General features: G+C 40.0%; 1 protein-coding gene across 1 annotated transcript in view; it reads left to right on the top strand.

Annotated features, from left to right (window-relative positions):
• Nucleotides 1-374: 374 nt before the first annotated feature.
• SEC62 (SEC62 homolog, preprotein translocation factor) overlaps nucleotides 375-12915 on the top strand; it is a 34026-nt gene continuing 21485 nt past the window's right edge. Inside the window, exons 1-2 of the mRNA XM_074190898.1 lie at nucleotides 375-452; nucleotides 11497-11605. Coding sequence (XP_074046999.1) covers nucleotides 417-452; nucleotides 11497-11605 — 145 coding nt within the window. The 5' untranslated portion in view covers nucleotides 375-416. The remainder of the gene's footprint in view (nucleotides 453-11496; nucleotides 11606-12915) is intronic.

Raw genomic sequence — 12915 nt, forward strand, 5'->3', positions numbered from 1 at the left:
ATGGGGGGATGATGGGGGATGATGGGGGTGATGGGGGGATGATGGGGGGATGATGGGTGATGATGGGGGGATGATGGGTGATGATGGGGAATCATGGGGGTGATGGGGGTGTTTTTGTTACGCAGCCGCCTCCTTTCCGGGGGGCGTCGGGGCCCCCGCCCCTCTGGGACGAGCGCCCCGGGCTCTTCTCCCGTTTTCTGATCGGGAGACTTGGGGCGGGGGCCGGGCCTGGGGCCTCGGGCGCCCACGTGCTGGGGGGCCGCGCCCGGGGGCCGGGGTGGGAGGGGCCCGGCGGCCCCGGCCTGGCCCCGCCCCGCCCCGCCCCGTGACGTCACGGGTCTCGGAGGAGCCGAGTTCTCGCGAGGCCCCGCGGCCCCGCCCCGCGCACGTCAGAGGGAGCCGGAGCAGCCGCGAACATGGCGGAGCGCAGGAGGCACAAGAAGCGCGTCCAGGTAGCGAGGCCGGGCGGGGCGGGGGGGGCGCGGCCCGGGCCGGGGCGGGGGGCGCGGCGGCCCCGGGGGCGCCCCCCGCGCGGCTCGGGGCTCCGGCCCCGCCTCCACCTCGGCGCGGGGCTCCGGGGCCGCGGGGGGGGCGGGGCGGCTGTTCTCGTGGCAAAGTTTGCCTCTCACCCGGCTGCGGCGGGCACGGCGGGCACGGCGGGCACAGCGGGCACGGCGGGCGGGCACGGCGGGCGGGCGCGGCGTTTGCTCCCGCGCCCCGCGGGCAGCGCCTCCCCCGGGGCCGGCTCTCGGGTTTGCGAGGCGGCGGGGCCGGGGCTCGGCCCAGGCCGCGGCCCGAGGCCGTTGCCCGGCTGTGGGCCTCGGCCGGGCCAAAGCAGAACCCAGCCCCAAAAAGCAAGTTCCGGACCCAAAGCGTTAAGTGGAGAACGAGCGTGAGCGGGGCCGCGGCGCCTCCCGCCCACCCGGGCCCGGCGTGCCCCGAAGCCTTGCCCCCGTGCCAGTGCCGCGGTGCCCGCGTGTGCCAGTGCCGCGGTGCCCGGGGTGCATTGCAGCCGCCGCTCGTGCCCCACCGAAACAGCCGGCTTGAGTGGGCAGAGGCCCGCCGGGCTCCCTGCTAGCCGAGCACTCCGGCTCTCCAGCTGCGCATCTGTGCCACCAGGTGTTGTCGTTGCTGTGACTGTTCACATTGCTTTCACTAGTGTGAAAAACTCCAGAGGAGGAAATTCCCTCTTACCAGATTGACAGTGTTTTGGAATTTTTTTTTTTCCATCTTTAAAGAGCTGCCTGGGGCACTATGGGGTAAAATGATCTTGCCTTGGATCTCACATTCAATAGGTGTTACAGGCAGATCTTATCATCTTTATTTATGAACCTGACAGTCATCAACAAACATAACCATTTCCATTTTCAGAGCCAGTAAAAAGAGGATGAGGTGTAAGACTGAAATTTGACGTGCAGTTTGAACACGATAGTGCCAATATTAACCTTTCCTTTTCTCTTCCTCTGAACATCTACGTTCCTTTGTGTATTTTTGACATAGTTGTTGACATTTTTTCTTTTTTTTTTTTGCATCAATATCACACTTCCCATTCCCCTGGAACAATAAAAACCCAGTCTCAAAATAAATAATTCTAGTTGAGTAAAACAGATTAGTGTTGTGTTTGCCATATCTAAAAATATTCCTTCCTTTCTGTGATTATAGCCTGTTGCCTCTCCTCCAGATGATTGGAAGCTTCTCTAGTTCTAATTGGTCATTGCATTATTTAGTTTTTAAGTCTTCAAAATTGTTTTCAATGAATCAGTTGTTCTGGTTCTTCTCATTTCACATCCATTCATACACATCTTCCCAGGTTTCATCTTTTTTATGTTTCAGTAATTTTCCCTACTTGAATTTACCTTTATTTGTTCAACCATCCCTCAATGGATGGCCACCTGTGTTATCTAATTCTTTGTCATAACAAAAAGTACTGCTGTAGATATTTCTGCAAGTACAAATCCCTTCCCTCTCTCTTTAAACTCTTTGGGATATAGACTTAGTGTTGCTAGGTGAAAGGAAACATAACAGTTAATGACTATGATTCCAAATTTCTTTCCAGCATAGTTAGACCACTTCACAGATCCATCCATGCTTGTCCTCCCACAACTTTTCCAACAATTCTCATTGTCCTTTTTTGTTTCCTCTGCCAATATCACAGGTGTGATAGAAAATCTCATTTGTCTTCATTTACATTTCTCTTACCATTAGTAATTTGGAACATTTTTTTTTCTTAGCTTGCATTTCTTCCCTTTCTGCCTTTTTTTTTTTTGAGAATTTGATTACTATCTATTAGAAAAGTACTGATTTTCCAAGCCAAAGCCTAGAGAAGCAAGCAGTTAATTAGAGGCAGGTGCAGGACAGTAATTCAATTTTCTTGACTCTTCTGCTCTTTTGAAGCAACCAGTGTTCTAGTCTATGGTGTTTTTCAGCCTTTCACCCCAAATTCAAATATTTGCTGTGAAGAGCTTCAGTTAAAACAATTGATATTGCCAGTAGATTTGTTTAAAGCTACAAATATTTAAATTATTAATTAGAAAGATTTAAACTGACCGTCTTTCTGCAAAAAATTCATTCATAGTTAATATTATAACCATGCTATTCATAAGTTCATAACTATTTGTCTAAAAGCATTCACTCATTAAGTCAGAGGGGCTTGATGAGAGATAAAGAGATTTGGTGTGAGATAGTAGAGCTTGTTGGATCAGTTTTCCTCCTCCATATGTACACTTAATGTGCCATTTGTAAAAATACAATTCCTGAGATTGTCGAGAGAAGTTTTCTCTTTGCTTGAAATCTGTAAACTGGATATTTACTCTCCTTGATTTAGAACGATTTCCCTCACCTTGATCCCTGCCTTCTTCTCCTGCATAACTTTTCCCATCTGGGTCAACCCTGTAGCTTCTCTGGATCTTCGGATAGGCCACGGATGCCTCTGGAGCACCAGGCTAGCCCGGTGCCCTCTTTACACCTGGCATGTCTCTGACAGCCTTATTTACTCTTTTATGAAATACTTCATTGGTGATAGATTACAGCTACTCACACCCACCATTTAACTCCATCACCTTTTCTTTGTAGCCCTTTCTAATTCTAAATTGAGGAAACTTTCCTAACATTAGACCATTGTTTATTATAATGTATTTTCTAAAAATATTCTAGAGAATTTATATTGACTTAAATTGCATATTTATTCTCATAATGATGCTTGATCTTTAACAGATCTAAATTTGCAAGTTTCCTTTTCTTTATTCAAAAAGCATCTTAACAGAAAATCTGAATTAAAGTTCAGTCCAGAACTAAAGATTATCCCTTCTGGGTATCAGTGAAAGACAGGCAAGTTCCTTGGTGGGAGAATTTGGGCCCCTTCCTTAGAAGGAGGTTTTTGCTGTGTGAGTTTGAGTGAATTAAATGTCCTTCTTGGATCTGTAATCACTTGGACTGGAAGCTGCTCCTTCTCTGCTTTCCCCTTTGGTGTGAGCCCCTCCCAGAGCTACCTGGAACAAGTAGGCCCCTTAAAGAGCCTTCAGAGAGACTTTACAGCCTGGAGAATGACAAGGAAAAAAAGATTGATCCGGTTTTGTCTCTGCTTTGCTGAGGAGCTTTGTGTTGGTTCCAAGCTGCCACGTGGCAAGATGCCTTTCCCTGTACCCTGGCTCATCTTAAGGAGCTTCTCTGGATGGCCTCTCCCCAAAGAACAGGAGGGGAACAACAAGTATCCTCTAGACCAAGCCCCTAACTTGACACCTTTATAAAGTCCAAATTTGCTGGAGTGTCAAACAACCAGTTGGTGGCAAAGTCAAGGCCAGAACCTGGTTGGCCAGCAGCGGCAGAGGGTCAGCCATGGGCCTGGACTCCCAGATTATCTGAGGGTGGAGGCAGTCACTGGGACAGTGCCTCAAGGCGCAGGTAATTTTTAATGATGGGAATCCAATTAGGGCTTTGACTGCATGATTAAAAAAAATGAATAATGATAAAAAACATTCACCAGGTCAGGAGTTGTTTCTAAAGAAAAAGAAAGTGTTGCACAAACATGAACTAATGGCCATAATTACCCATATGCAGTGCTTTTCTAGGTAGTTTTTCTACAGACTCTCAGATTATGATAAACCTTCATTGAGTTGGGATAACGGACTAGGGGTGCAGGAACTCTTATTATCTAGGGCCCTATAGTCAGATTGGGAGAGGATCCAGGCCATCCTTCCTTTCTTGTATTCTTCAGTTTACTATTTACTTTTCAGAAGCAGAATTGATTCAGTATTGGGCGGCTAGGTGGCACAGTGGATAAAGCACTGGCCCTGGAGTAAGGAATACCTGAGTTCAAATCCAGCTTCAGACACTTAATAATCACCTAGCTGTGTGGCCTTGGGCTAGTCACTTAACCCCATTTGCCTTACAACCCCGTCCCAAAAAAAGAATTGATTCAGTATACTTGAAGAATTAATAAATATATAAAGGCAGTGTGTCAGTCACTAGATTAGCTGTCGGGCCAGTATTGTGTAGGCCTTTAGCACCTGCTTTTTTGCCCTGGGAGCCAGTCACTTCACTGACCTTGGACCTTGATTTCCTCATCTGTTAAATCAGGAGGGCTTGGACTAGGTGATAGTCTTTCTATGAATTCCTTTAACAAGACTGTATTCACTGCTAGATGTCACCAGTAATTGTACCAGTCTTTATTTTTTAATCAGACTGAACTTCCTCCAGACCAGTCCTCTTTCCCAACTTCTCTGTTTTTTTCTGTGATGCTAATATTTTTCATTCTTTGTCTTGAAATGCAGGTCACAGCATTTTAGAGATATGTTTATGTTCTCTTTATCTTTTATTTTTATGACAGTCACTGAGTCTTTTGGGATATTTAACATAAGTCCTCCATCTTCATTCCTAAGGGCATCATCCACATCTAAACTCTGACCATCGAATTCATCATCCTTCTTATTCACCCTTTAAGCAAAATTTTAGTGCCTATTAAATGTTTGGGTTTTTTTAAACTGCCTTTTCTTTCTCTTCTTTGGGAAAGCAGTGTGGTAAAGGGAAAAGAGCATGAGCACTAGTTACATAGTTGGCAGATCTAGAGGCAAATCCCCCTTTGCTACACCCAGTTTAATCTTAATTGAAGGAAATGCTCAATTTCAATTAGAAGTGAGTGATTTTCAGATGCCACCCCCTCCCCAAGACTGTCCAGCTAGGAGAGCAGGTGTCCCGTAGTATCCTGTAGATACTCCTCTTGGTGAAGGAGGAGGTATGGGCCCCTCCAGGCTCAGAACGTTGCAGTTTTCTAAGTGAGATTCACAAGAACCCCGGAGTTGAGTCTAACCCACCACACAGAAAAATAATGGGAAATGATGGGTAACTATTTTCTAGACAATGTTATGCTGTGTTCTTCTAGACATTCCATATGGCTGCAAATCACGGAATATCACAGACTTAAGAGAATTACAAAGCTAGAGAGTCCAGTGGGGAGGGGCTTGGTGGCTATCAATAGTTTTTTGAAAGATTGTTTTCCAAGAGCTCTTTTCTTATGGAGAAGTTTGTAGTACGATTCTGATTGTGATTCCCTGGTCTTCTTTCAAGGACTTTTTCTTTTGGGATTTCTTTCAGGAGTTGATTGATAAGTAGATTCTTTCTTTTTTCACTTTACCCACTCTTCTTAGAAGTTTTCATTTACAATTTTTTAAATTAATGTTAATTTGTTTTTCTGCCTTCCATCTTCCTTCTCTTCCTTCCATAGCAGTAGAGAAGGGAAAAAGGAAAGTCTTATGACAAATAAACATAGTCAAATAAAACAAATCCCCATAATGGCCATGTTCAAAAATGTGTAATAAGTCCTGAATATTATTAATCTGTTATCTCTGTCAGGGATTGAATACATTCTTTATTATCAGTGTGAATCACATCTTCAGGGTTTTGTTCAGAGTTCTTTAAGGTTTCAAATGGTTGGTTTTTGCCAGTATGCATTGTTGAGCTTCTGCTCTTCACCCGGCCTCAGTCAGTACAAATCCTCCCAGGTTTCTCTGAAACCGTCCTCTCGCTTCATTCCTTATAGCACAGGGGTGCTTCATCACATTCCTCTGCCAGTTCGTCCCAGCATTCTCTAGGTTGCAAGAACCCCCTTGACTTTCTTTGCTACCAGAAAAAGATCTGTGAATGATCTACACATGAACAAGTTCAGTCCAGGCTCTGCTGAAGGGCCTGCACAACCAACCAGTCATCTCACATTTCAGCACTTCCTGTGTCTTTGTAGAGGAGACAAAGAAGGGTAAAGAGAATCCCTACCTGGAGGAGACCGTGTGGTGTGGTGTCTGGAGGTGTCAGGGATGCTTAGAGAAGGGGGCTCTGGGATGGGGGGAGGAAGTCCCCTTGCAGAAAGTGGCATTTGAACTGAATCTTGAAGGATGCCCTGGATTTTAAAAGGCCCAAACTGAGAAGAGAAGGCCTTCCAGTCAGCACAGAAATAGAGTTGGAGCCTCCTGAGCATGGAATAGCAAGTAGCCAGTAGAGCTAGATGGGAAAGGGTGTGGAAGATCAGTAGACTTCCCATTTGAAATGATGGCCTTACAGTCCAGGCTTAGCAGTTTGTATTTTATTCTAGGCAGAGCCAGAGGGTTTTAGAGCAGGGGAAGTCATTTTGCCAGATTTGTGCTTTAGGCAAATAATTTTGACACCTGCTTGAAAGATAGGTGAGAGAGGGGAGAGACTAAGGAAGAGAGGCCAGTCTGTACAGTCGTCCAGACCGAGATGATAAGATTTAAACTGGGGAGGTAGTTATGTGCTCATAAAGGAAAGTTACTATAGGTGTTATAAAATAGATAAAACTTTGGCACCTCATTTATTGACTTATCTCATGACAATAGAGAGATCTGCTGTCTTCCTGAGGCATGTGTTCAGGATGTGACAGAGAACCACCCCAATGTAAAACTAGACCACGATTATTATTAACTACTTCTGGTGATTCACATAAACTGTAATTATATCACTAGAAGGAATCTAAAAAACATCGGATTGCTAAAGATTACTAACTCTGAGCAAGAAAGAAAGATCTTAGAGGCATAAGTGATGTTTCCATTATAGTTGTTTATTAAAGGCATGATCTTCACACAGGAAGAACAGATTTTACTAAGAAGATGGTGTTCTGAGATTTTGATATCCCCACTATGACTTAAAAATAGAAGAATATTCAATCTTGACCAGGGGTGAAGTTTTCCCAACCAAGGCTGGAAAGACTAATTGCCTGGGGTCTTGCAAATCTACTCAAAAGAGATTTGAACTGAAAAGAAAAAGGGGAGAAAACTGCCTCTATATTTTTACCCAGTTAGATGCTGTTAAGGAGAGTTCATTGTGAGAAGAATAGCAAAAGAGATATCTAGAAATTCATGAGATATAAAATCCAAAGAATATGCTAATATTGAAAATTCATCCCCAAAGATATCTATAAATAAATGACAAAAGAATGGATAATAAAGATTCTAATTCAGGAAGGCTAATTTGACTTCATAGGTATCTGTATCACTGAAAATTGCTCTGCTAAGACCTTAATTGGAAACAATTACAGCAGTGTGGAAAATGGGTGTCCTTGCTTCTGATCTCATTAGAAAGGCTTTAATTTTTCTCCATTACATCTTAATACTTGTTCTTAATTTCTGATAGATACTACTTACTATATTAAGGAAAAGTGTTAGTTATAAATGCTTTCTTGAATTTGATTTTGTAAAAAGGCCTTAGCATCTCTTGATGATGAAATCATGTAGAATTTTATTTTAATTAAAAAAATTTTCCAATTACATGTAAACATTTTTAACATTATTTTAAAAATTTTGAGTTTTAGATTCTCCTACCCACCTCCATTATTGAGAAGGCAAGCAAATTGCTATAGGTTTTTTATGTGCAGTCTTGCAAAACATGTCTATGTTATTTATATTCTAAAAGAAAACAGAAAAAAGAAAGGAACAAAGAGAAAGAAACAAGTTTTCAAAAGTTTTCTTGAATTTGCCAGCCTCTGTCAGTGTCATGTAGGGTTTAAAATTTTTTTATTGGTCTGTAATCTTCTACCATATCATTCCCTGGTATCGATGCATTTTTTTTGATTTATAGAGGGTGTGAGGGTCCTTTCTTTTCTTATTTTTGCAGGTCATATAATGTTAGAATTAATTGTTCTTTTATTGTTTGGTAAATTTATTTGTCTATTCCAGAAGCTTTTTGTTTTTTTCTTTAAGAGTTCATTTATGACTTGTTCAATTTCCTTTTTGGATATTAGATCATATAGACCTTGTTTCAAAGGTCTATAAATCTGAATATTTTATATTTTTGTAAGTATTCATTTCATCTAGTTAATCAGGTTTTTTGGTGGTGAATGGTTATGATTTTCTTTATTCTTCATATGTAAAGAATTCTTTTCATTTTTGGTTTTAACAAGTTTAGTTTTCTTGTTTAAAAATCAGATTAGCTAGTCCTCTTCACCTCCCCAAAGATCAGCTCCTGGTTTTATCAATTTTTCTTTCAGTTTTATTAATGTCTTCTGATTTTCTGAATTTCATCTCTCTTTTTGAAAACTTTGGGAGATAAAATTTCCCCAATAACTACTTTTAGTTTTTATTCCTCAAGTTTTTGTATGTCTCACTGTTGTAATTTCCTCTGATGAAATTTTCTATTGTTTCTGAGATTTGTTCTTTGAATAACCAATTTCTTTAGAATTTAGTCTGTATTTTAAATTCCTTATTCAGATGTCATTTGTTGAATATAATTTTGTTATATTATGTGATCAGTAAATGATGCATTTGATATTTGTACCTTTCTGCATTTTTAAGTTCTCTATACTTTAATACATGGCCATTTTTGTAACGGTATCCTGCATGGTTGAAAAATATGTAAACTCTTGATAGAGAGCTATTATGTCTTAATTTTTTTTTTTTTGAAAAGTTCTGCTCACTTCTTTCTAATTTAATCTTTTTGTTAGATTTGCCTGGGTTTGAAAGAGGTACAATGAGGGCCCCAGATAGTATAGTTTTACTGCTATTTTTCCATCTCTCCCCCCACACGCTTTTCCTTTAAATTTCGATATTATGCAGTTCATTGCATATAAAGTATTATTTTGTTCTCTATGGTCCAGTTGCCTTTCACTATAATGAGGGATCCAGGAGGACTCCAAGATTGTAAGCCTGAGGCAATTGGGAGGAGGTAGAGCAGTAATAAGGAAGGAGGATGGGTTTGAGAGAAAAATAATGAATTCTGTTTTATACATATATCTGAAAAGCAGTTGAAGAAGTATGAGTCAGGAGAGAGTTGGAACTAGATAGGTAAGTTTGACAATCATAATCATAAAGGTGGCATGGGAACTGATGAGAGGAAAGGTAAAGAGAATAATCTGATGTCCTCCCTGAAGGGGGGGAGGTCAAGATAATCTAGTGAATTGGGAATCTATGCCTAGTTATTTACATGTTATTTTCCCCATCAGACTTATGAGTGAGAGGAGTGACTGTACCCCTAGCCCAACACCTAGTAGGTCCTTAATATTCAATGAATAACTGACCTTGTGCTAGGTGACTTTTTAAAAATCTGTTACTTGGAAAAAGGTATGAATGAAATGTTTATCCATTTCACAAAAGAGACAAATGTGTTGACTGGCAGAATCCAAATAAAAAGCTTGATGTGCTAGAATTGTGGGGCAAATATTGTGTGAAATGTAATGAGGGTATATGTAAAAAGCCTGTCTATACCTGGGTTCAAAAATCAACTTCAGAAGTAAGCATTTATATTTGAAAAAGATGTGGTAAAGATATAGAGGATTGAAATTTCAATGAAGAGGATTGTAGATGTCAGGAAGGTGGCGTCTTGTGTATAAATTGGGGTAGAGTTGCACAGAGTCAGCCTTAGTCTTCCAGAGGCATCAAAGTCCAGTGGCAAGACAGAGATCAAGACCACTAGACTAGTGATGGCTCAGGATGCACTGGATAACCTTGGTCTTTCTAAATTCAGTCTTTTCTGTCTGGGTCTCAGTTTGTCTGAGGCATAGTGTATAAGTTGGAGATGGACTAGTTAATCAGAGTCCATATTTATTTCACTTTTAAGGTTTGCAATAGGATTTCAGGGTTTCCATCCATGTTTCTGTAGGTGGTCTAAGTATTATGTTCCCCATGACACCAGGTCAGAATATTGGAGGCTTAAAGAGGTGAAATTGGACAGAGCCTTAAGACACTTATTCTGGGGATGAAGTGAATAAACTTAGACTAACAATAACCTAGGGTAGGAGAAGCAAGAGAATACGGTGGTGACCAGTATCAAATATTGTAGAAAGGTCATAGGGGATTAATACCAAGGCAGTCCCTTGGGATTGCAAAAAAAAGGTTGCAAAAGAATTGAAAAAAATACGGTGAGTGATAAGGAAGTAAAGTCAGTGAGTGTAGATTCTTCCTCCTAGACATTTTAGCTGGGAAAGTGAAATGAGTGACTTGACTCCAGCTTGAAAGGATGGCAGAAAAGATTTTTTAATCTCAGAATATATTACTGAATGAGGAGGGACTAAGAAACATTGGCAACATGTTTTCTATCACTTGATGTGGTTCTTTTTTAGCTTGTGGGTTTTATTTTCCTCTTGTTTCTTGAAGCTTCAATTTAACTGTTTACTTTTTTTAAAAAATTTAAGTTTTGTTTTGTTTTATATTCATTTTCAAATTATCTCCCTCTCCCTTATCTACTATTGGCTAGGCAAGAAAATGAAAATTCATTACATATATATAAATATATATATATATATTATATTTGTGATACACATGAACACACACAAAATGTCTTTCCAAGAATTTCAGAAACATCATAATTTCTTATAGTATAATAGTATTCCACCACATTTATATGCCATAAACTTGTCCAGTTATTCTCCAGTTGATGGGCATCCCCTTGGTTTTTGTTCTTTGTCCCTACTTCATTTTCATAAAGCAACATCTCTCCTCTCCTCGTTTGTTCTAGAGAAGGCAGGAGAGATCTAGTTTCAATATTGATAGTATTATATAGAGAGAACTTTTTGTTTCTTTTGTTTTGGAGTATTAGGGTTTGGGTAGGAGAATTGGGATGGAGAAAAGGAATAGGTTGGGATATTTAGATCACTTCACACTTTGCAGATCAGCTCATCTTGGTGTGACTACACTGTTTTATTTGGATGAAATTCTCACTTAGGAGTACCAATATTCATATATGTTAATGGAAGCATGACCATTTTAAACAAACCACATTGTTTAAATATACATGGTGAAAATTGACTTTAGATTTCTCATTCACAGAAACAGCATTATATTGTATTGAAATTTTAAAGTTTTAACCAAAAAAAAGAGAAAATTTTAAGTTTGAAAAGGGGAGATTGATATTATGGTTCCCAAAGAATTTACCTGGAAATGTTTATTCATTATTTTATCACATTGCCTAAAATATGCTTAAAGAGCTTTTGTAAATATAATTTACAACGTGTAAAATATCTTTCGTGAATGATTACACTAAAATAACATTTTCATTTTGCAGGAAGTTGGCGAACCATCCAAAGAGGAAAAGGCAGTGGCCAAATATCTCCGCTTCAACTGTCCCACAAAATCCACAAATATGATGGGTCACCGGGTTGATTATTTTATTGGTAGGATTACAATATAACAATCACCTCAGTTCAGATCTTTTTAGAAAGATATTAAGTTTTACTATTTCTAAGGTGTCTTAGTTTAAAGTGCTTTCATTTATTTGTTTATTGTTTGTTTTTTGCAAGGTAGTGGGGTTCAGTGACCTGCAAGGTCACACAGCTAGGTAATTAATAGGTATCTGAGGTCAGGTTTGAACTCAGGTCTTCCTATCCAGTGCACCACCTAGCTACCCCCAAAAATATGTTCTTTTATATTAATGAACAAATTTTGAACATTTTTTTCTTATGTTACTTTTTATAAAGCTTGTACGAGCACTGTTGGCCTTATTTTGTTTTTGTGTCTTAAATATTCAGAATTTCTTTAAAGGTTTTCCTTAGCAGAGAAAAAGGTCTTCTGAAGTTGGTTTCAGGGGTTTAATATTTAAACCACTGAAATGATCTCATAAGACTCTTAACTTTGCTGTGTCTCCAGAATAGAACCCCAGAATTCTGATGCACATGGCATTGCATTTCAGGTGTGTTGTTTCTTACCTTTTAAAAACAAGATACATCTTAATAGTTTAGAAAAAAAGGAATTCCTTCCTTACATTGTATTTTTCTTCTGTATTTGATTCCGTCCTATAAATTCTGTTTTAGGGGTGGCTAGGTGGTGCAGTAGATAGAGCACTGGCCTTGAAGTCAGGAGTACCTGGGTTCAAATCTGGCCTCAGACACATAATAATAATAATAATAATAATAATAATAATAATAATAATAAGGCCTCAGACACATAATAATAATAATAACAACAACAACCACCACCTAGCTGTATGGCCTTAGACAAGCCACTTAACCCCATTTGCCTTGCAAAACCTAAAAAAAAAAATTCTGTTTTATTTTCATTCAGGTAAAAGCTCAGGAATGATAGGTATACCAATTTAATTCTTATGCTCCTATTTCATATTTAATTCTTTCATTCCTATTTCATTCTTTTCTCTCAACCACATTAGGTTGCTTACAAAACCTACCTTTATTAGTTCCATATTACTCAGTGTACCTTTAGTAGACTCCTTTAGCAAATATGCTTAGAATAAGTTTTATTTTTGTTTAAGTGGCTTGCCTAAGGCCACACAGTTAGATAATTATCAAGTGTCTGAGATCAGATTTGAACTCAGGTACTGCTGACTCCAGGGCCGGTGCTCTATCCACTGCACCACCTAGCCTCTCAAGGTACCTTTTTCAATTAAGATCTTAATTAAGAACACTAAACTTGGAATCAGACCATCTAGTTTTGATCCCTGACCCTGATAGGTCACAGCCATGTTACTGGA

This window comes from Macrotis lagotis, chromosome 6 (genome assembly GCF_037893015.1).
Source record: "Macrotis lagotis isolate mMagLag1 chromosome 6, bilby.v1.9.chrom.fasta, whole genome shotgun sequence".
Lineage (NCBI taxonomy): Eukaryota > Metazoa > Chordata > Mammalia > Peramelemorphia > Peramelidae > Macrotis > Macrotis lagotis.